The sequence below is a fragment of the Mus caroli genome, unplaced genomic scaffold, assembly GCF_978045245.1.
Source record: "Mus caroli unplaced genomic scaffold, Mus_caroli_1 scaffold_14, whole genome shotgun sequence".
Classification (NCBI taxonomy): Eukaryota; Metazoa; Chordata; class Mammalia; order Rodentia; family Muridae; genus Mus; species Mus caroli.
Window position 1 is genome coordinate 115,138,656 of NW_028227269.1, and position 23,358 is coordinate 115,162,013.

Below are 23,358 nucleotides of genomic sequence, written 5' to 3' on the forward strand. Positions count from 1 at the left end.
AAAAAATAGAGAGGGATTTAGTAAAGAAAATAGTAGATGTGTAAATAGAAGACATAACATAGGAAGCAGGCTTAGAGGACATGATTTGGTAAAAGTAGACTCTAAGTTAGTATCAAAGAGTTGGGGAAAGGAAAGGGTATTTAGACAGACCCTCACCTGCTACAGTTCCACAAAGGCAGTATTCATCCAGCAGCTATTACACTCTGACTGTGGAGTTTGGATCGTTTCCCAAGTTAGCTTTATGTGCGGTATACGACTTCCTTAATAAGACTTTTGTCGGTGGCAGCTCCCTGTCACCTATTCAGCCCTGCAGTGCAGGGTGGCCATTGAGTAAGTCTGTTGAAGGCACTTCTGCCTTACAATGGCTTTTCACAGTGTGAAGGACTTGCCACAGAAAGTGTGTGCCGAATCCGATTTTAGTAGATGAAGAGAAAAACGGCAGGTCCGTACCTGGGAATGTGTAAAGGAAATACAGTGAGAGATTCGGAGAACGTTCCTACTTGTTATGCTTGGAAACATAGAAGGAAGTGACAGAGGCTGATGTGGCTGTAAAGGGAGCTGTTGAAGGAAGGTCATGCAAAAGGTGTGTGTGTGTGTGTGTGTGTGTGTGTGTGTGCGTGCGTGTATGAGAGTGTGTGAGTGACTGTGTGTGTGAGTGTGTGTGAAGAAAACTTCACAAGTCTTCAGGGTCCAATGTTAGCTAATCAAGGGCTACAAAGTAAGTGAAGGACAAGCCAGCTCACAGTTTCATCAGTATCCAGGGAGAAGGAATCTCTGCTCCTCATAGTCAATGTTAAAGACCCAATGATGTGGTGTACTCTCACTGTCTCTGGGAACAATGTTTTGCTTTGAACTAGACTTGCCCAAGGTCGACAGAAACAGAACAGACATCAGAGAGCCAGAAAACTGACTTTCTATGGGGGTAGAACCTAAGAGTGCACATGGAAGAGTTTACATTTGATATTTCTGATAGATGTCTCTGTATATAAAACAGTTAGAGAATCTCACTAGTTAGAATCTCTCTGTATGGGTTTGTCTTGAACTAATGATTTCTCTTGCCTCAGCCTCCTTCGTGTTGGGATTATAGGTGTACACCACCTTGCCTGGTTCTGATCCTCTTGAATTCTAAAGTAAAAAAGTAATTAAAAGACTTGGGGCACCCGGGAAGAGACCAAGGCATAAGTAGGGGATAGGTTTGAGTAGGTGGCAGGATTTTCCTCATGCCAACATCCAGGTAAAACACTATCAGCTGTACCTAGCGTTTAAACAGTGGTGGTGTCACGTGACAAAGCTCATAGACCTTCATGCTCAGGGAGAAGGCCTTGGTTCCAACCACCCAACACCAGTGCGAGTCTGTGTTAATTCTCCTAGACACCTGAGTATGAGACATGAGACCGGCCCATGAACAAATTGCTATGTCTAAAAGATGCTTGACGTGAAAGTCTTGGGGATGGTGCGGAAGGGATGTTCTCCTCGTCTTCTTTCCCCTTATGGCCAGGAAGGCCTCAGATGATTCATATGGACTCACATGCAGTCCTCTGCCATGTCCTAGGGAAAACGCTTTCTGTCCCTTGAGAAGTTTACGTGGGCCCACATCCCTGTGCCTCCCTGTGGGAAAGCTTGCTGAGTGCTGCACAGGGATGGTAGTAAAGGCCAGTAATACTCTACAGTTGTCCATCAGGCACTATTCTAAGCTGTCTGTGTAATTTACAGTCTGTGGCCCTTAGGGTATAGTGTCCTGATCTCCTCCAGTATCAGTCCACTCTGAGAACTCATTAAAATTCAGATTCTCAGGTTCTACCCTAAACCCACCAAACACAAAACTGGATGGGAGCCCAGGGGTATTTCATGACATTCTCTAGGAAATAAAGAATTTTGAAAATCACTACTTTAAGTTATTTATTTATTTATTTTAGAGATTTATTTGTTTGTTTTATGTATATGAGTACACTGTAGCTGCATAGCTGGTTGTGAGCCTTCATGTGGTTGTTGGGAATTGTATTTAGGACCTCTGCTCGCTCCAGTTAACCCCACACACTCCGGTCAACTCTGCTTGCTCAGTCCCTGCTTGCTCTGGCCCAAAGATTTATTTATTATTATACATAAGTACACACCAGAAGAGGGTGTCAGATCTCATTATAGGTGGTTGTGAGCCACCATGTACTTGCTGGGATTTGAACTCAGGACCTTTGGAAGAGTAGTCAGTGTTCTTACCCGCTGAGCCATATCACCAGCCCAGTAATTTATTTTTTATAACAACCTAATAAGCATATTTTATTTTACTCACTTAAAAGGGTAGACCCAGTGAAACAAAGGAGATAATAACTTGTCCAGACCACAACTTCTTAGGGCTGTGGCTGTACTTTGAATGCAAGCATTGTGAATGCTGGGCTCTGTTCTTGTTCTTAAGTACTGTGCATGGATGCCTTTCGAGAAGGTGCATGTCTAGGAAAGAAAATACAACAACCAAACAAAGAGAGGTATTCCCTTATACAAGTATGTAGTAAGTGTAAGCTAACCACACACAGTACATCTGTGGGCATTGGGGCATTTGAAAGTGTGATCAAGGGGGAGACCCACTTCTTTCAGATTTGCATAGTAAGAGGAAGCCCAAATGCAAATGAGTGTCTGAAGTCCAGAGTGCTCTGGAAGCACTTAGAGATTCAGAAGGGAGGTTTAAGCATATACGAACCGAATGCATTGTCACGTGAACCATGTGAAAATTTAAATATGTGTGACTCGTTCTAGGTGACACAGATTTTGAGACACAGTTTTCTTCTTATATATTTAGTTCTTCTCATCAGTGTTCTGTAGTCCTTCCCCCCCCCCCCACCACGGTTTTGTTTCGTTTTTGATACAGGTTCTTGTCTATCTCAAGGAATTCACTATATAGCTGAGATTGGTCTCGAATTCCTGATCCTCCTGCCTCCACTTCCCAAGTGCTGGTATTACAAACCTGTGCCATAGTCTCAGGCTTCTTTAACTGAGGTTGTGGATACCCTAAGGGGTCGTGGTTGTTAGCCTTAAGGCCAAGGGTGATAATGAATCAAACAGCTATGAAGGATTTCTGAATGGGCGGCAACCAAAATTTGATTCAAAATCAAAATGTATAAAGAGGCATTGAGAGAGAGCTCCATCAGTCAGTACTCATGCAAGCGTCAGAACATAACTTGGATCCCTGGTATCCAGATACGAAGGCAGGCATGGTGGCTTGTACTGACACTGGAGAAGCAGATGGTTGGATGCCTGGAGTTGTTGGGCTGCTAGTCTAGCCTAAGCAATGAGTTTCAGTTCCCAGCAAGAGGCTATGTTGTAAATAACACAGTGGATGGCTTCTGAGACATAACACTGCAGGTTGATCTCGTGTGCACACATGTTCAATGCCATCACTCTGCCACAGTCAAACACACACAGGCATAGGCACAGGCACAGGCACACATGTGTGCACACGTGCACCAAATGTGGGATGATTCCAGAGTGTTTGCAGTGCCTGTCTGTGCATCCTGGTTTTGAACATACCCACAGCATCTCATCATGCACACTGACAAACGCTGAATACCTAGACTCAGATTTGAGACTGTTGCATGTTTTGATTAAAGTGTTCTTACTGTACATATAAAATTTACTGCTCTTACAGAAACACAATAATTTAGTTATAGAAAACAAGAACATTTTCCTATCGCTATTCCTCAGCATTCATCTACTTGGTAGATGTGGGAACTGTAATTCATTAGAACATTTGATTTTTAAAAAATGGTGGTCTAGGTTGTTGACTTGAGTTCCATAAAAAGTTGTTCCATGAGTTCGGCTTGGGATGAGGATGGAATTTCCAACATTTTCTGAAGTGGTCCTAAACATACACCTGCCATTTTATGCTATAGATTTATGCAAAATAGTGTTCTCAGCATTGACAATTATAAAATTAACCTATCTGTTAATTATGAAAAACATTGAAGACATGCTACAACTGCAACATCAAATATTTAGCCAAGTATTTCATTCCAATTGTGTGTGTGTGTATGGCATATGTGTATAGGTGCCCATGGAGGCCAGAAGAGGATATCAAATCCCCTGAAGCTAGAGGTACAGGTGGGTTGTGAGCTGTCCAATGTGAGTGCTAGGTGTAAAATCAGGTCCTCCAGAAATAGCAGTAAATGCTCTAACCACTGGGAAATCTCTCCAGCCCCTGATTCTTTGTATAAAAATAAGCAGCTGCTACAGCTATCTCGTTAGTATGGAAATTGGCTTTCCTTTTTAAAAAATGATAAAATTATATGGATAATAAGGAACTCTTGTAAAAATAAATTATTTATTGTCAGTACATATTGGGGTTATATTATAATTTATATATATATACATATATGTATATAATATACACATATATACATATACACATATATAATATACACATTTTTTGAATGTAAGACTATAAGAAGACTTGGTATAGTGAGATAAGGAGTGTATGGACTGCTGGGTTACAGGGAGCACTGTCCAGCCAGGAGCATACAGGCAGGGGCAGGGGTAAGCTGAAAAATGTATTTGTTGTCTTTCTTGTTAAAGATAATGTGTAAGAAGATGTTGAAGGGGTTTAATCTGAGGTGTGTGAAAGCCCCAGGGGCCCACATGGGCAGGAAAGCCAGGGAATGGATCTGTTCAGGTGTGAGGACTGGCCAATAGTAAGGGAAGTGCAGCTTTTAGCAAAGAAATAAGTGTTGAAATTGGAAATAATACCTGGATGTTTTCTTGAGACTGCATTTGTAGGGAAGAAGGAGAACATTAACTGCTGTTTAAGATAACTCCAGTGCTTGGGAGTTTCATGCTGAGTGTGGTGGCACACAGCTGCAATTCCAGCACTTGGAAGGCTAAGGAGAAGGATAAAGAGCTTGAGGCCAGCGTGGGAGTTTGATTTAGTCTTCTCCAGGGTTGTAATTTCTTTTGCCCCTTCATAAACTTGTTATCTTTATCAGAGCGCAGACCAGATATCTTAAAGAACACCCTTCAACTTGAAGTTGTCTGATAGCATCTCATGAAATTCAGATATGCATTTTGATAGAAATACTGTTTTCTCCGTTCATCTTGTCACCTGATCTGTTGTTGTTTTTATCACGTGGTTAAGGGGGATCTCCCAGATGCACTGCAAACTGTTTTCCCATGCGCTGATCATCTTATAGGGAGATATTTGTACACAGAAGGTGAGGACCCTGTGTCTTATTACAGTTTCCATTCACTTTAGCATTCGCTCATAGGTATTGGCTGCCGCTCTGCCACTGCGGAGTTTGCCTTAGGGGCACTTTTTCTTCTGGCTTCTTATGATTACATTCAGCCATTGGAATTGTTCTGGGAGGAAGGTGTGTCCTGTCTACCCATACTCACTTGCTTATCAGATTGCTGTTTATTGACATCACTGTAGGATTCCTGGCATTTCCATGATTCGTTCTGCTCTTCCCGAGGGCTCTGCATTTGAGCTGTTGAGGGAGCTCAGTCACGCTGGCTGCTGTCGGAAGGGTCTGCGCTGATGTCCAGACATGACCACCCGTGCTCATATAAGTGTAGAGAATTCAGTGACAGATGGGGTAAGCTTGCTAAAACTTCCCCACAACTTTTTCCTACTTGTTCTCTAAAGTTTGGTTTCCTGTGACCACATTAACTAGGGATGCATAGTCTGGAGGGCACAACTGTTCCCTTGTTTGTAAACACAGCCTAAATTTAAGCCACGGAACCTTCGGGGGTTGTCTCTTGTATCTGATGCAGTCTTCACTGACATCTCAGGCAGACAAAATTGTCAACTATTTGTACTTCTTACCAAGGATGTGATTCACCTCTCAGCTTTAGAGTTTAAGTGGGGAAACGTGTTTGTGCTCGAACGGAGCCCTTGGTTAATGGGAGGTCAAAACAAAGCTTATGCCATTAAGAGGGTAAAGCTCTCTGCAGACATGGGGGAGACTGCCTGTGGCTGTGTCTAGTTTACAGAAAGCACATATGGTCTGAGTGGGTGCTCCTGATAGCTAGCTGATGGGAAATTATGTTCACATCTCAGTTCTTTTGGCAAAATGCTTGCCTGCTTCCTTCAGCAGGGTGTTTGATGGAGGTAATGTTTGAAGAAAAGTTTCAAATAGCTGAGAAGTCACTTTTTATTTTACTTTTTTTATTTCAATTATGTGTATGGGAATGTATGCATGTGATTGCAGGCACCTGTAGCGTCCAGAGGAGGTCATCAGATTCCCTGGAGTTGAAATTACAGTCGGGTATTAGGAACTTAACTGGTATTCTCTGAAGGAGCAGCAAACACTTTGAACTGTTGAGCCGTCTCCCTAGCATGAACTCACTCATTTTTTACAGCTTAATTCAAACCTGGCTACACATTAGAACTAACTGGGGGTTAGGGGAATGCTACTCAGATCTTGAGATTCTAATTCAGTCTGTTTGGCATGGGACTATGGTGTTTTCTCCTTAAATTTCCTAAGAACTTCTATGCCATTCAGGCTTGGGAACCACTGGATCTAGCAGGTATTAGTTGTTACCCCCCCCCCACACACACACACACAGTGCTGGAGAGTGAGCCCAGGACCTGCATGCAAATGCTATACTTTCTCAGCTCTCAGCCCCTTAGTGGACTTCTTGCTGCTCTCCCTGAGTCTATTTAAGTAGTTAGCAGCTGTAGTGGAAGAGAGTCTTTTGTGATGTTTTCAGTAAGCAGCCCCAAAGATGGACTTGGGTGGAACCATTTTTTTTCCTGTCTTTTGGTGCACTGTCTGAGATGAACAGAGCTGTGTTTACATCACTAGAAGAGTCACTTGGATGTGCATCTGTCAGTTTACTTAACTCACCATATTCTATGTTATTATATATATATATATGTATATATATATATGTATACATATACACACATATATGTATACATATATGGAGTAGCGACTAAAGATGGACTTGGGTTGCAAATATGGGGGTTTCCTAACTTCTTTTTAGTCTGGTTTAGCCTCTACAGAACAGAATTGATACTACTTACAACAGAGTTTTTCAAAGATTGTTACTTGATGTCTGTAAAATATAGGCCTGTAGCGGATACTTTGTTATTATGATGACTCAGCTATGGGCATACTGTTGGCTTTGGTCTCTGCTATGGCTCTCACTTTATTTCTCTGGGGCCTGTAGGAAAGTACTTCATTCTCTGGCTATGTGATCTTCAAACCTACAAATGGTGGGATTCTCTCCTTTATCTTGACCAGGGGTTGGTTGAGAAACACATTTATCCTTGGTCATAAGAAAGACTCATAGTTTTAGAAGTTGCCAGAAAGTGACAGGCTTTGTTGTTTCCGTCTATGATTTCTTTTATACGTCCATCAGTTAATTGTGAAGCTTTCTGGTTTCCTAGCTTGGTGAGATGTCCAGGTGTGTTTATTCCATGGTTCCTTTTTCATATTCTGCCTGGTTGCTCTAAATGGGGAACGAGACAGCGACTATGTCATCAGTCAGTCTGCTGTGCTCTTTGGTTCACTGTAGCGATAGGACAGGTTGTACTTCCATGGTGATTTAAGGATTTGTTTTTTCTCCTTAGGAAATCTCTTTCCTTGGCAACCTAAGCAGGATCTACGGATAGTGTTGAGGCATCTCCTGCATGAGATGATAAGACAAGAGCTCTACATCTCAACTAAGATATTTTTATCAACTGCAGTGAGTCTCAGGCTTGGCTCTTGGACAATTATAGCTTAATTTTCGTGGACACCCACCTAAAAGGAAGTAAGCAACATATGGCTGTCAATCAGTTGTCTTTTTTAGTTATGACATCTCTCCTTTTCTTGGTGTCCATTCATGTACAATAAAGGACCTCAGGCCTCTAACCCATGTTTACAATATTAAATTTCTCTGGGCTCATTTAGTAAACATGATTCATTAAAATAGAGAGGAGGAGGAAATTTTGAATTAAAGTCCATTTTTCATTCATGTTATTAGTCTATCTGTGGATGCATGTGCCTTTCTGAATCAATGCACCTATACTAAGTAATTCTTGGCAGTTGGGAAGAAGCAGAGCAATGAACCCTAACCCTTTCTGTTCTCTGTATTCATGAGATCATAATGGTGGGAGCCTTTTAAAGAGAGAACACTTGGGTGGTACACTCCTATAGTTCCAACACTTGGAAGCCAAGGCAGAAGAATCACAAGTCTGAGGCTGTTGTAGGCTACACAGAGATACCCTGTCACAACTCCCACTCGAAGCCCACATCAGAACGATATCCGGTATTGATAGATTAGCTACCTGAGGTGATACAGCAAACTGACGGGAAATTCAGAACCAAGAGGGATAATTCACCACAGGTTTAAAATTTATAGCTTGTGTCTTCTGGGAAAGGGTTGTGTAAATCATGGAAGGGTCCTTGTTCTCATGTTTCTAGTTTTCTCAGTGTCTTAGAAGAAGCATAGGTGCTTCATAATATGAATTAAATAGAAGGGAGGTGCTGTAGGTGAGGCAACGAAGCCCTGTGTGCTGAATGAAGTAGTGAAACCAGGGTACAGATCAGGGACAGAATGTTAAAATGGAGGGGTATCCTTCTCAGAGTGCTCTTGTAGATGCTGAGCTGCCCTTTGGAGACTAACTGTATGGTGGTCCTCTCATACAGTGAAGAAACAAGTCTCTCCTAGACCTGTTAAACACGGAGGTGTGTGTGTGGGTGGATAATCTGTATGTTCTCTTTATCTCGCCTTTGTAACTTGTTACTTCTGATCAACATTGAACCCTAACAGGGAGTAGTGTCTACAGGAACGTTTAGAAAAGTCATTTTAAGTTTAAGTGTCAGTACTTCAATGAGATCCACAGAGAGCTCTGTGGTTTGCCCTAGCTCAGTGAGCTGCTATCCTAAGTGTTAATGAAAGAAAACTCCCCTGGGCCTAGTTAAGAGGCTTCAGAGGAGGTTCTGACAATAGGATTGTGTTCTGTGAAAGAGAAGGTCTTATTATGTCTTTTGTCATTCCCCAGGGACTGGCAGCTTGTCTAACACCCTTATCTCTATAGCACTGAGGAGTCCCATCACTTTCCCTGCCTCCCTTACCTGTCTTTAGAAAGGGGCCGTGCTGGGGTGGTGCTGCTTAGCTGGATTGTGTGACTGTAACTCTGGAGGCTGCCTGGTTTAGGGTGGCAATGGAGAGAAACGCAGTCGTTTGTTTCCTTTGTGAAAATATTCCTGCCCGGTTTTTTAGAACTGGTTTTTACCTAAGGAAAGCTTTTTTTTATTGGACTAGCTTGTGTGAAAGATTTGGTTTTGTTTAACTGATTGAGACAATTCAATGAATATTTGAAGTGTGCTTGCTTTGGTCCACCACAATGTTCTTTTTGTTGTTGTTATTAAATTCTTGTTCAGGATATAAAAAGTAACATCATGACAACTCATCTTCACAGGAAAAATCTGGTGTAAATGCAAGTTTAAAATTTTTTGATATTTCAATAATTGAAGGTACTCTATAGACTCAGATGACAGAGATCTGGGAAGACTCATGGGAACTATGCATAGACAAGGCCGGCATGGCAGGCATCAAAAATAGGCTAGCTTATAATATTTCCTTTTTTAAAGCAACTTGCAGATTTTTAACAAAGTTTATTAGCATTTCCGGACAAATAGTCAATACTTATGTTTGTTTAATCAAAAGATAATTAGTGTGGGAGCTGTCTAGAATATGAAAGAGTCAGAACAGGAATTTCTTTTTAGGTTAAAATGTGGTACAAGGTTCACATACCACACAGCAGTGCATGACAGGGTATGTTTGGTAAATATGGCAGGTTATTTTAAGAAATGGAGGCGGCAGGCTAAAAACTGGGCTTTCTAAAGCATCCATTCTTAGAGTCCAGGTGTAAAGCGCTTTTAAACATGGGTTGGGAGCTCACTAAATGTTAGTTTCTCTGTTCCTCCTGAACCGCAGTAGAACATGATAATCATCCTCCATTGTGCTTAAGCATCTGTGGGGGATGTTGCTGCTTCCTAGATTGTTAGGTAGGGAAAATTAGGTCCTGCAATTCAAACCATACAGCAAATACTTAGTTGATACACAAAGAGCTAAATAAATGAATGGGAAAAATAAACATCTTTACATAACGTCGTATGCTGGGTGCCACAAGACCAAAGCACTACAAAGTGCTAGCACGGGTCCCCAATGTGCCACCATGTTCTGTAGCATGAGCAGCATCTAAACAAAGATCTTCAGAGAGTATCAAAGCCCCCCTCTCCCTGCCCCATTCCCCTTGGCAGGGCTTCACGGGAAGTAACATCTGGTATACCACCGTATCACTCTGAACACATAGGACCTCATCTGATCTTAGAAGTTAAGTAGAGTCAGGCTTGGTTAGCAGTTATGTGGGAGGAGTGCGAACCTGGGCTTTGAGGTCCTGTGGGTCCATCATGGAAGAGTAGATTTGAACAGAATATGATGTAACCAGGTATGTGAGTGACAGGTTGCTCTAATGTATGTGTGTGAGTATGTTCATGGGTGGGTATACTTTTGTGTGTTCATAGGCATATGTATGTGGAGATCAGAAGACAGCCGAGGCATCATTCTCAGGTGCTAACCACTTTCACTTTTGAGATATAGTCTCTCACTGGTCTACACCCTCCACGCTAACCTGGCTTTCCAGTGTGTCTCAAGGATCCACCTGCCTTTGCCTTCATAGTTCCGGGATTACAAGTATATGCTGCCATACCCACTTGAAAAAAATGGATTATGGGGATCAAACTCAGGTCTACATGCTTGTAAGACAAGGACTTGTGGACTGATCTCTCCCTAACATCCTGACTCTTGGTTCTTCCAAATTCTTTATTTTTGTCAGTTTCAGTATGTGTCTTTTATTTTGTGAGCATAATCTACAATATCTTCTTCAAGACCCAGGGAAACAAATCTTAGTGAGAAAATTTCTGTGGTGCTGAAGAGAGAGAGAACGCAAGACTGTATAAGAGGTAGACTGTGGACCTGGGGGCCTTAAGTTAGCTCCTGTAAGCTACCAGTGACTCACTTTAAGTGGAAGGGCATGGTTTGGGTAGATTTGTCTGTTGAAGGTTTTAGGGTGGTTCAGAGAGGGAAACTAAAAGGCAGGAAGATCACTGGGAGGCTGGGATAGCATCTGAGTTAGAAGCCAAGGAGGCTTGAAGGGGGGCAGAGCAAGAGAAATGGAATCCCAGCCTCATCAGGAGTGGAGAGAGGGGTCTGAAGACATAGTTTTCTCCATCACTGCAGCTGTTGGCCTCTGAGGCAGGAGCTAGTCAAGTAGAGTGACCTGCTTGATTGGTGTGAAGGTTGACCAGATGATCTTAGGAGACTCTTGAAGTCTGTTAAACTCATCTTTAGTGTGGTCCTAGGCCTGATTCTTACATGTGCTTTATTTTATTTTGTTGTTATTATTGTTATTGTTGTTGTCATTATTATTATTAGGTTTATAGTATCTGCTTGAGTTTAATTTCTCCTTTTTTTCTTTTTCTTTTAAAATAGACTCTCTCAAGAAGAATTTCTAATCCATACCTTGAACATAGTCCTTCTCAGGTAAGAAACTGTTTTCTCTATCCTTCTGTACTTTCTGGAATGGTGGTTCACAAATGCTAGTGGAGAATGCTTTTGTTAGAGATGCCCTGACCTGGAGTTTTGCAGGGATAATGCACTCACCACACTTTCTCCCCATCAGGGAAGACCACCAAAGAAGTTGAAATTCCCTGATCATTGCCCTGATACATGATACTCATGAGATAAGAAATAACTCTTTTCCACATGCCTTGCAAATCAATGTAACAGAGTAAATATGTATCCTTTACTTTTTGTATCGATGGTAACACATGAGGTTGCAAGTAGTATACATTGTATATAGAACATTAGTAAGACAAGACTGAGCGTCTTGCATGTGTGGTTAGGTCTAAGGGCATTGTCCCTTATGAGTTCACTGATGAGAAGAGATGGGTTAGTGTTTATTATGTTGCATTAAAGAATCAGCCACACTTTCTCACTCTTCAGAAACGGAGATGGAGGTGAGGACCTGTCTGCCTTGCTCTGCACTGTGTTATGCACTTGGAGTAGAATCTGTACTTGTCAGCTGCTCATTAAATGTTTTATACTTACTGAGTGAACCTTGTAGGTGTCAGGACTAGCTAAGCATCAGCTGACTCATGCCTCTGCCTCAGTAACTTTCTGTCATGTCAGTGGCTCAAGATTTTGACTTTTAAAAACTTGTTAACAAAGCATCATTTCTGGCCATTTTCACTTTCTCATCAAATTATGTACAAGTGACGACTGGGAGAATTAAGTATAAGCACTTATTTCCTATCAAGTCACGACCAATATACAATCAATTTGTTTGCTTTAAGAGACAATATTTATAGGTGAAGAAATAGTTTACTAAGAGGGCCAGAGGTGTAGTGCAATTGTAAAGTATTTGCATTGTATGTACAAGGCCCTGAGATCAAACCCAGCACAGCCAGAAAAAAAGAAAAAGGAGTTATCCAAGAAACAAATGGGGCAGAGAGATGGCTCAGCAGTTAAGAGCCCTGGTTATTTGTCCAAAAGACACAGGTTCAATTCTCTGCATCTACACAGTGGCTCACAGCCATCTGTAACTTCAGTTCTAGGGAATCTAGTATCTTCTGCGTTTCGGAGGCACCAGGCACCATATGGCACACATACATATGTAAATACATTCAGGGAAAAGTACACATCCACATAAGATAAATAAATTTCACAGTATGAATAAAGAGAACAAATGGAAATCTGTAAACATTTAGCAGCATACAACAATTTCATGGGCATTTACCATTTGAAGTAAGCTCATTGCTTTGCACCTCCTTGGTTTATGAAACAGCCTTGTGCTATAGAGGAAGGTACAATTGGAGAAAAGGAAGTATTTTAAAAATAGGGCTTAAAGCTCACTAAAGCTACCTATCTTCATCTCCAGGGACCAACAATGACAGTGGAGGGATGAGAAGATTAAGGAAAGAAGTTAAATGAAATCTCTTTCTGAAAGATGGAATTGTGAAGTACTGTAGATCAAATCAGAACTTTGGAATTAGCTGTGAACTCTGAGGTTATGTGAAGCCTCAGGGCAGAGTAGCCTGCTGTGACATTGCACCATCTTTAAGTTATTCACTAAGGGTGGAAATATCTTCTGAGGGCTTTTATATGCATAAATTACCAATATGGCCAAAGTAGTAGATTTGTTTGTGATTAATCTAAATAGATTAAATGATTCTTCAGTTTCCTATAGTGATTGGAACACTATATTTAAGATAATGGATATTTTACACAGAAGCCTTTGTGTTTTAAAAGAATATTATAATTATAGTTAGGTAAAGTACTTTACATTTGGAAAAGTTATTATAGTCTAATAACCTAAGTAGACCATCAGCTAAAATAAAGTAAGGTAATTATAGGCCGGTAGCTTCATAGGCTAAAATGTGTCTGAAGCTCTGGGAATTGGTCATGCTACTTATATAGAGCATCCTATTGGGAGTTCACAGACTGTCACATTATTGTTCTACATTCACAGTGATTGTTTGTCTTTTCTCTTAGATTTATGGAGAGAATTCTTCCTGTGCAGGAAGAGCATTAAGGAATATTATTATCCTTCAAGCAGCTGACCTGGTAAAGGACAGAGTGAATCTCAAGGGGTTTTACAGGTAACACAATTTCTTAACACCTTGTCAAGAAAACAGCCTGTGTTACAATTGTAACCTTGAGCATAGAGTAGCAGGCTGTCTCTGTATTAGCAGTCAGAGGGACAGATGTGTTTTCTCTGCTGAGGATCCTAAGGGTGCTTGCTTATGGTCATGGTTAGGCTTCTGGGTCTAAAAGAATATGAAACTCCTTCCTAACTACATAGTCTCTCTCTCTCCCCCGTCCCCTGCCCCTCTCATTCTCCTGAGACATGGGTGCATGCTACACTGGGGACGTCAAGAAAAATAGGTCTCTCCATATTGGAGACATCGTCAAGTCTCTGGAAAGTTTCATAGGTAAAAAGAGCTGTTCAAATCCTCCAGGTGAGAAGGAGCCGCATCCCTCTCTGCACTGTAAAATGAGAATAGGCAATCTGTCTTCCTAAGCCAGTGAATAATAGAGTCACATCTGTATTGGAGAAACAAATAGTTTATGGCCAGTCTTAATAAATGGCTGGACCTACTGTGAGGTCATCTGAAGCATGTGTTTCACTCTTGTGGAATATTAAAGCAAAACAAAACAAAGGAAGATGGACTAACGCTGAATGATACCAAAAGAAAATTATAAAAGTAAAACCAAGAGGAAAGGAAATGTTATTTATTGCTGCTTTTCTTAAAGAGATAACATTGAAATAGCAGAATTGGGACAGCACTCAGAAATCACAAAAAGGAGGACATATTCTACCAATAAAGGATGTTCCTTTTAGTTATAAAAATTTAACTTGTAAAAAAAAATCAGTTTATTTTTCCTGTTGTTTTCATTGGCTACGGGAAACCAATGTTTCCATTGAAAACATTGCCTGGATCCTGGGAATAGTGATTCCCAGATATTTGGGGTAAGAAGACTCTTGTCTGAGGTACAGTTTATACACAAAAATGCACACGTCTTAAGTATATTGCCTAATACAGTTTCATTTACTATATACCTATGCAATCATCATCTGTGTAACCATTATTAATATACAAAGGGTGTTTATGTTCTAAAAAGTTTCTTCATGCCTTTTAACAGTAACCAGTTTCTGCAAATAAATGTTTTAATGTTTTATTAGCATGCATCATTTATACATAATAATGGGATTCAAACTTGTACTCAGTGAATTTCAGTCATTATTATCTCCACCTCTGCTGCTGTCTTATTATAGGCCCACTCATGTTGCCCCTCTTCCTGTTTCCCATTAGCCTCTGTTCTATTGTCATGTCTTTTTGTTGGGGGGGGCAAGGTTACATGAGTGTAGTTGGGAGTTTGTTTCCAGGCACATTGGTACCTTACAAGTTCTTTATGGCACTGAAAGAAATGACTGCCCTTTTATCAATAAGTTTATAGCGGAATTATAAAACCCCAGGAAGGTGTAGGGCCCTATGAACCCTGTCTTCTTCATGACCAGGAGCTGAGAGGCCCAGTCTTGTGGAGAACTTGGGTACACAATCACAGCTGCTGCGAGCTCAGTAGTACAACAGCCAGCTTCAGGAAGAGTCCATTTTGGCTTATGGTACCCATCATGTCAGAGGATAGATAGCAGCAGGTGAATGGGCAGGAAGCTGAGAGATCACATCTTAGCCACAAGCATGAAGCAGAGAGAACAAACAGGAAGGAAGGCTAGCTGATGAACTCCTGAAGCTCAGCCTCCACGATGTGCTTCCTCTAACAAGGCTGCACCTTCTAAAGCAGGGTCCGCCTACCAGATATTTAGGTTACAATTTATAACAGTAGCAAATTATAGTTATGAAGTAGCAACAAGATAATTTTATGGTTGTGGGTCATCACAACATGAGGAACTATATATTAAAGGGCCTCAGCACTAGGAAGGTTGAGAACCAGTGGTCTAAAGTTTCTGTCACCTTATAAACAGTACCACGCCAGGGACCAAGTGTCCAAATATATGAGCCTACAGGAGACATTTTGCATTCAAACCTCTACACACACACACACACACACACACACACACACACACACGCACACACACACACACACCACACAGGTTGAAACTTAAAAAAAAAAAAAGTAAAAGACATCGAGTACAGTGACACCCAACTCTTTAAAACTGACATTGTATATGGAAGTCTTCATGTCTAGTTGTAAGCAAGCTCAGAGAATCCATGTCAGTTACAGAAGGCTACGCTAAAGTCTACCTTTGTTCTTAGGGTGTGTTTGTTTGTTTGTTTGTTTTAATTTGTTTGCAATCTCGGTGGGCACTGATTGAAATGGAGATCTAAGCAGGTCCATGGGAAAATGAGCTATCCAATTTAGAATGTATGTAGGTTTTTATATGAACAGAGTTGGGAGGGAGTATGTATTTGTATGTCTTCTCCATTATAGTCTAAGGACTGACTCGTGTTCTAGGAGTGAAGACAAATTACCAATAAGGTTGTCTGGGATGGAGCACTTAAACTGGTGGTAAATGGAGGTGATGTGTTCCCGTATGCTAGGTAAAAATCCACAATAAAAGCTTTGAAAAGTTTCTATTCAGTTTGTACTATAGAAAGAGCATGTTAGTTCCTGAGACCTTATTTCCTTTTAAGTACATGAATCACTAAGCGCTCCACTATATCATTTATGTTTTAAAGTTTACTGTCTGTATTACCACAGGTAGTTAGAAACTATAATGGGAAGACAGGAAGAGGTCAAGAAAAAGCAAAATTTCCACCCCAGAGATGGGTAAAATGTAGCTGTCCATGGACTCACATCGGTCTATAGCTCATTACCTCCATATGTACACAGGACCACATGGGTCTATAGTTCATCACCTCTGGATGGAAGTGCTACTGCCTGGTATCACAGCTCTGGTTAGATCTCCATGTACCACCAAAGCTTCTGGATGGAGTACAAGACTTAAATCACACTGTGGCTAAGAACTACTGCCAGTATTTAGATCGCAATGCTCCAATAACCTCAGTTTTTATCCTTTCCACTCCTCTCTGCCCCATAGATTTGAGCTTTAAACGGGATTGTTGTAGATCTGCTCAACAAGTCAGGGGATTAGAAAATAAATGCATAGCAGCTCATCTCATTTTATTTGCTTTAGAGATATTAAGGGCAGAGTTTCTCTTTGTCCCTAATGGTTTTCCTGGTCAGATGGTTGGTAAGAGCAATTTCAAACATAATGATGAAGTTTAGGGAGGGGCAGAAAGGGACCAGATACAATGAAATCAATATCGTGTTGGGGAATGGTACCCAGTTTTCTGTTAAGGTTGTTATAGCAATTCTGTACTTTAGCATATTTGTTCCAAGCCAGTGTTCCAAACAGAATAAACCCTTCCTAATGAGAAAGGAAAGTTAGAAGGATTTGGGCTTTGTGGTCACCAGCAACACCTAAAGGATTTGATAGGGGTGAGCGTCTAAGTTTCCAGATAGCTTTGACATATCAATATCTATACCTGACAGCACCCTTGTTTTTCCCTGAAACCACTGAGCATAGTGCTGTTGAAAGGCTCGGACTAGGAGACTTCCTCATGACCACCTGTGCTACCTCTTGCAATGTGGAGATTTGGTTTGTTGAGCAAATGTCTGCACACTTCCGTGTTCCAGGTGATATCAGACACGCAGAAAAGGCTGTGGAGCCTCAGTGTTTTGAGAATGTGAAAAAAAAATGACAGTATTTAATCCATGGGCTAAAGTGCTTTCAAAACCCAAAGATGCTGCCTAATTGAAAGAAGCACTGAGAAATTAGTTAATTAACACTGTGATCCTTAACATGAAAGGTGTCCTATAGAATTAGAAGTTCATATTGACTGTTTGGTCTAATTGCCACTTGTGTTCTCATTTAAAAGGACCATATATCTGAATGCTTATCATTATATTAGCATTAACCTGAAGGTAGAGGAGAGGCAATGCCATTTTTTTCTTGGCTTGCTTACTTCAGAGACAGAGCGCTCATGAAAGGAATGGCATCTAACATCAATGTTTCGTTTTTGAAATTTCTCATTGCTTGTGGCTTTGCTTTGTTCCAGGAGAAGCTGTGTGGGGTCAGAGCTGGTCGACTGGCTCCTGGAACACTGTCCTTTTGTCCAGTGCAGATCTATGGCCATTGGAGTCTGGCAGCTTCTACTGGATATGGGGATTATGTCATCAGGTGAGTGTTCCTTACTTTGAGGACACAGTCACTGTGCTGTTAAACTGCTAGACCAGACCGTACTTGACCTTCCGGAGGATATCATAATCTGGATGGAAATTGTTTTTGAAGGCAGATTTTATTACACAATTATTTTCTAAGTAAAAATGGCAGATCATTTTTGATTCGTTTACTTTCCCCACACCCTCTGTGGAAATGATTAGGTACCTGTTGATTGCAGGCTTACACCTGTAAAAGTCTTTTCCTTTCTCCTTGTCTACTCTGCTCATATTTTTGCCAATGAGATCTTTTGTTGCTTCAAATGAATGGCGTATTATGGTGTATGCAATCATCAGAAACTGACTTACGAGCCGTATGTGTTTGCCATTTTAATTAAATAACAATGAACGTGTAGATATGTGAGCTGTGAATATTAGCTGTTCAAACAGGCCAGAAAGTGATGTTTAAGTAGAAGGTCAGATAGATGGCGATCTCTCTCTTCTTAGTTGAACTAGGAGAATTGAAGGAGCAGAAACCAAACTATCTTTGTTTTTTATTTAATCTCGATTTCTCAGATGCTAGTTGGTACTGTAGGGGGAGTGTCCCTAATTGTTGCTTGGCTAAATAAAGATGTCAGAAGCTAATCCTGGGTTTAAAAGAGAAGGTGGGATTTCCAGGCAGGACAGGAAGAGAGCACAGGGAGTACAGGGGTTGGACGAGGGGGCAGGCGGAGGAGAAGCTGCAGACAAGTAGGTCTCTCCACACTGATAGTTTGTAGCAAACTGCGGAGGCCAAGGCGGATGGGGCAGGATATTCTATAGAGGATAAATATTGAGGGCAATTCCTGGTATCATTGTGAAAGAACAATATTGTGTGCAATTCTAGAAAACACGCTTCCCTCTACCTGGTCTCCTTGCCCAGTGCTGCAGCCCCTCACGACTTAGCTCCGAGATCACACCGCATCTAGCTCCACTTCCATCCTGCCCATTCCCCCTGAGAATGCCTGGAGCTACGGCTCACATTCCACAGACCATCCACCCCTGTGGCTGGCTCTCTGGCTTACCCAGATCCCAGGCTAGCACTCCAGGTTTCCGCTTGCTGCTTGCCTGGTGCAGCAATGGCTGCCTCACCCAGCTCCCTAGCTCCCTTTAGCCCGGTGGAAGGAAAACACTAGAGACCTTTATATTTTAAAACTGACCAGATAACTCAAAGGCTAGGCGAAGAATATCCTGCCCCATTCACCTTGGTCTCCGCAGTTGCTACAAACTATCAGTGCGAAAGACCTACTTGTCTGCAGCTTCTCCTCTGCCTGCCCCCTCGTCCAACACCCCCCCCCCTCCCCGGGTCCTCCCTGTGCTCTCTTCCTGTCCTGCCTGGAAATCCCGCCTTCTCTTTAAAACCTAGCGATTAGCTTCTGACATCTTTATTTAGCCAAGCAATAATTAGGGAAACTCCCCCTACAGAACAATACAGAGGGGACATGGTTGTAGTCATCTTACTCACTAATACCTAGTACCTTATTTAGAAAGTCAGTTAACTATTTTTGAGGAGGGGAGCTTTTATTGGCTCATTGGCTAGCATTGGGTTTCTAGTTAGCCACACATTTCGTGTAAATGCCTTTTGGAAGCATCTCTAATGTTTGATTCCTTTACGACAGGATTTCCCAACATTGACAGTATGTACGTTTTGAGCTAGACAACTCTTTGCTGTGGGGGGACTGTCCTGTACATACAGGATTTTTGCCAGCATCTGTTTCTTTTCTCTTCTTCGATGCCGGTAACATACCCTTTTATTGTGACTACCAAAATGCCTCTAGACATCACCAATGGTCCCCTGAAGCAGGACCACAATCATCCCCAGTTGATAGCCACTGATCTTGCTAACTGAAACTTGCTATCGTGCTGTGTTTATGGGGCATTGCCTGCTGCTCTCTTTGAAGCGATATTGATTTGGTCATCACCTGTCTGTGAAGCAGAAAACATAGCATATATGTGAATATATCAAAGTTCAAGCAGTGAAATTGACCAGCCAGTGCATCCTTTCATTTTGATTGGGCGTGTAAGCATGAATGAAGCTCAGATGTACAGAGTTACAGCCTTGTCTATGGGTTCTCCTTAATTATTGGACTTTTCAGTTTATTATCTGATTTATGACTCTAAACCACAACTTTTTGTTTGTTTGTTTGTTTGTTTGTTTGTTTGCTTCGAACAGTGGACCAACATCTATACTTTCAAGATAATTATGTTTTCTACCAGTTTTCTTCGGATGAGTGCAGCTACTTGTACTGCGAATTTGAAAGAGAGGAAGAATGGCAGAAGGGAGTGAAGCTATTGCTGGAGCTTGTGCATCTCATTCCTGCAAGAGCTGGCATCTGTGACCTGTGAGTAGGTGCTGTTAGGTACCACTGTAAGCTGCTTTTTCTTAGAGAAGATCTCCTTTGTCCTGGGACTGTGCTCTGTGCCTGCCTGCAGATCCCTACTTGTTTGAGTGGTAGGAACACTCTTTCCAAGTTCAGGGAGGTAAGACACACTGCAGAAGATGCCTTCTGGCTCCTACATGGCTCCATTGCTATTCTGATCCCAGGCATGCCTGTTCTACCGGCTGCACCACGATGCTTCTAATTCACTGCTAAATGAGTAGATGATCTAAATTAGGTATAAACATATGACAGGGCCGAAGTTGGAATGAAATAATAACTCACATCTTAGGCACTGTCCAAGTCGTGACTGCTGTGCTAAGGAGGAGTCCAACAGACATTTCTGAAAATAATCTAGAAGCTATGTTTGGCAAATCAACACATGTGAATCATTATCACCTGAAGAGAGTGAATCACTGAATAGTTAAAATTAATTAGCAGAGGCTTCCTTGAGTCATGGTATGGGGATTAATGACATGCCTTGTTTATCCTTGGCAACAGTGAAGAGCTTATTTCAGAAAGGAGTTGCGGATTGAAATGTCAGCTGAATCACTAATAGATAGAATTCTTCAGGTATCAGTACACTGTCCCATACCGCTAACTCTTAAGACAAGTGAACAGCCCTTACTTTTCAGGTAGAGACTACAAATTCCAAGAGATGCACTCCTCCGACCACAGCAAACATACCTTTCTCTTATTAGTGAAAGTGATCCTGTTGAATAGTTCATTCAGTCTTTTCACAAAGGAACATCTTATACTAGTGATACGTTTCTGATAGGAAGGTTGGATGTTGAACACATATTTCATGTCAGGCACTGCACTAAAAGAATGCCTTGCAGTTTTGGCTTCACTTCAGAAAGATCCTTTAAGACAGGCACTGCTAATTTCCATTCTGTAAGAGTTGTAAGCACAAATTATGAAAGTGTTAGAGGCCTGTGATTATGTCCTCACCACCGTAGGCAGAGGGCTGTGCAATAGGAGTGTAGATTCCAGTGGCACTGAATTATGGCAACACAGTGGCCTTTATTTAATATGTTCCTTGTAGAGGTCATATGTATCCAAGAGAGGTCAAGGCACATTTCAGCAAATTCCAAGGCGATCTCTAAGAAGGCTTGACATGCCTTTCTAATCAGACACAGCCATGGTGACTGACATTAACCCTGAGGGACTGCTATGCTCTGATAGGGTGCTTCTACCATTTCCTGTCTTTTACACATGGTAGAGGTGTAGAAATCCCTGGGTATGTTCAGATTAAGGAAGGGGCAGGACGGTACTGAGTTATCTCGCCTCCCCCAGATAGCAAGTTAGAACACCTGTGGTTGAGATAGCCTTGTGTCATGTAACTCCTGAACCTGCCCTAATTTTTAAAAAATGCCAGTTATTTTAAAAATTCAAGCCTTAATATCAATTCCAGATTGCTTGCAATCTTCTGTCATACTGATTACTGTGGATACAAATGGCAGATCCTGGGTTGAGAATGGACTGTAGAATGCCACATTCATCAGCAAGTTTCATCCATTTGGCCTGAACAGGAGTATTTGGTCACAGTCACTTACCAGTACAAATGGTCACTGGAGACCCAAGGATCTGTTTATTCCTATAATAAGTACCATGCGTAGAAGAATCAAGTCACTAAGCCACCATTTTCTTCTGGAGAGAGAAGATATGTATCCATCCTGTGAGCTATCCCACTTAGAACAAAGGATGGCCAGAGAAAAGATGTCCAGGGACATTGTCCTCTTTCAGTTGAGTTGTACAACCTCCCCTGGTTCCTGCACATACTTTCATCATAACTGACTTCAACCTGGCTCCTTTGTTTTGGCCTTCAGCCCACACTGGTTAGCCCACCTGCCAATGAGTGCTCTGCTCTGCTTCCTGTTTTGCCTGTTTTTCCCCTGTAAGTTCTGCCCAACCCTCCAGGGGGAGCCCACGTCCTACCTTGCCTATGAAGTTTCTCTGATGTCCTTGGACTGTCTTAGGCTTGTGGTTGGTAAATCACTGCTATTAACTGTTGGTAATTTAAAAAGGAAAACCCGTTCTTCTGTGCCTCTCTTAGCTTTGTGTCCTTTCACTCTTATGACTTCTAACTGCAATGCCCTCTGAAGTTTTTTGATTCTTGTTTTCCATTTATGAGCTAAAAACTCCATCCTGTGGTGCTTTTAATAACCTTTTTGATATTTGAAAGCTATTAAGCTCTACCTACGCAATTCCACATTCGGTCCCCTAATTTGCCATCCTTTCTAAATGACTTTAAAATGATGCCAGAAAACCACTTAATGTCTCTGTATAAACACAAATCTGTTCTCTACAAATGTATTTTTAAAGAGGGAAAAAAATAATAAAGGGGATTTTATAATTTAAAAAAAGAATGTTGTCCACAGTGTCCCCAGCAGGAAGAGAGGTGGTGCTGTGCAAGCTTCTCGCCTTGTTTGAGGAAACAAATGTCCAACTCTCTGTGAAATAGTCTTTATTCCCCCCAAAAGAGATAATTTGAAAGGATTGAGTTGGTTGTCAGGGTATTGCAGGGAAAGAGGCCAGTTGTAGTACCTTATTCAGACAGAAGCCCAAATTAAGTTATCCAGAACAAACTTTTTCCTGACACTCCTTTTTTTTTTTTTAAAAAAAAAAAACTATGGACAGGAGGAGAAGAGAATGAGTAAAGTTTGAGAAATTAACAGTAACAAGAAAGACAACCTAGTAATTCCATCCTGACTTGTATGATGGTTCTTCCTGATAAGAACCCGATTGAGAGTCAATGCTTTTCAAAGCCAAGCCCGGCTCAGCTACAGTATGTTGCCTCTCTCCTCACAAGGATGAAGAGGCTGGGCTCCAGTCTGTGCTTGACCCTTGAATAAATAAAACCATAGTCTTCCGTTATAAGCAGGTAACATCCATGCTATTAAAAGACTTGTTAAGGATTGCAAATGCTGGGGATACAGAGAATATGTAAAGAAAATTTTTATTTATTTATTTATTATTTATTTATTTATTTTTGTTAAGGGACCTGGTGTGTGTTATCCACATGAATATTCATCCTCTTGGGTAGCTTATGAGTTCCTACCTTTGGTCTAATACAGTAAAGTTATTCAAATACGGTATCTGCTTCTTTCCCTGCTCTTTCAAAGAGTGCCCTGTGGGATGTGGTGGGTAGCTAGCATGGGGCCATTTTGAGGAGATGAAGTCTTTCCTGTCTGAGAGGAGGCTTTCTCCACTTAAAACTTCC

The 23,358-nt window shown here is 41.4% G+C and overlaps 1 protein-coding gene across 1 annotated transcript in view; it reads left to right on the top strand.

Moving 5' to 3' along the window:
* The window catches only part of Rapgef5 (Rap guanine nucleotide exchange factor 5), a 239,294-nt gene that overhangs the window by 29,488 nt on the left and 186,448 nt on the right, over window positions 1-23,358 (top strand). Inside the window, exons 2-5 of the mRNA XM_085830724.1 lie at window positions 11,467-11,517; window positions 13,528-13,634; window positions 17,619-17,740; window positions 19,931-20,099. Coding sequence (XP_085686850.1) covers window positions 11,467-11,517; window positions 13,528-13,634; window positions 17,619-17,740; window positions 19,931-20,099 — 449 coding nt within the window. The remainder of the gene's footprint in view (window positions 1-11,466; window positions 11,518-13,527; window positions 13,635-17,618; window positions 17,741-19,930; window positions 20,100-23,358) is intronic.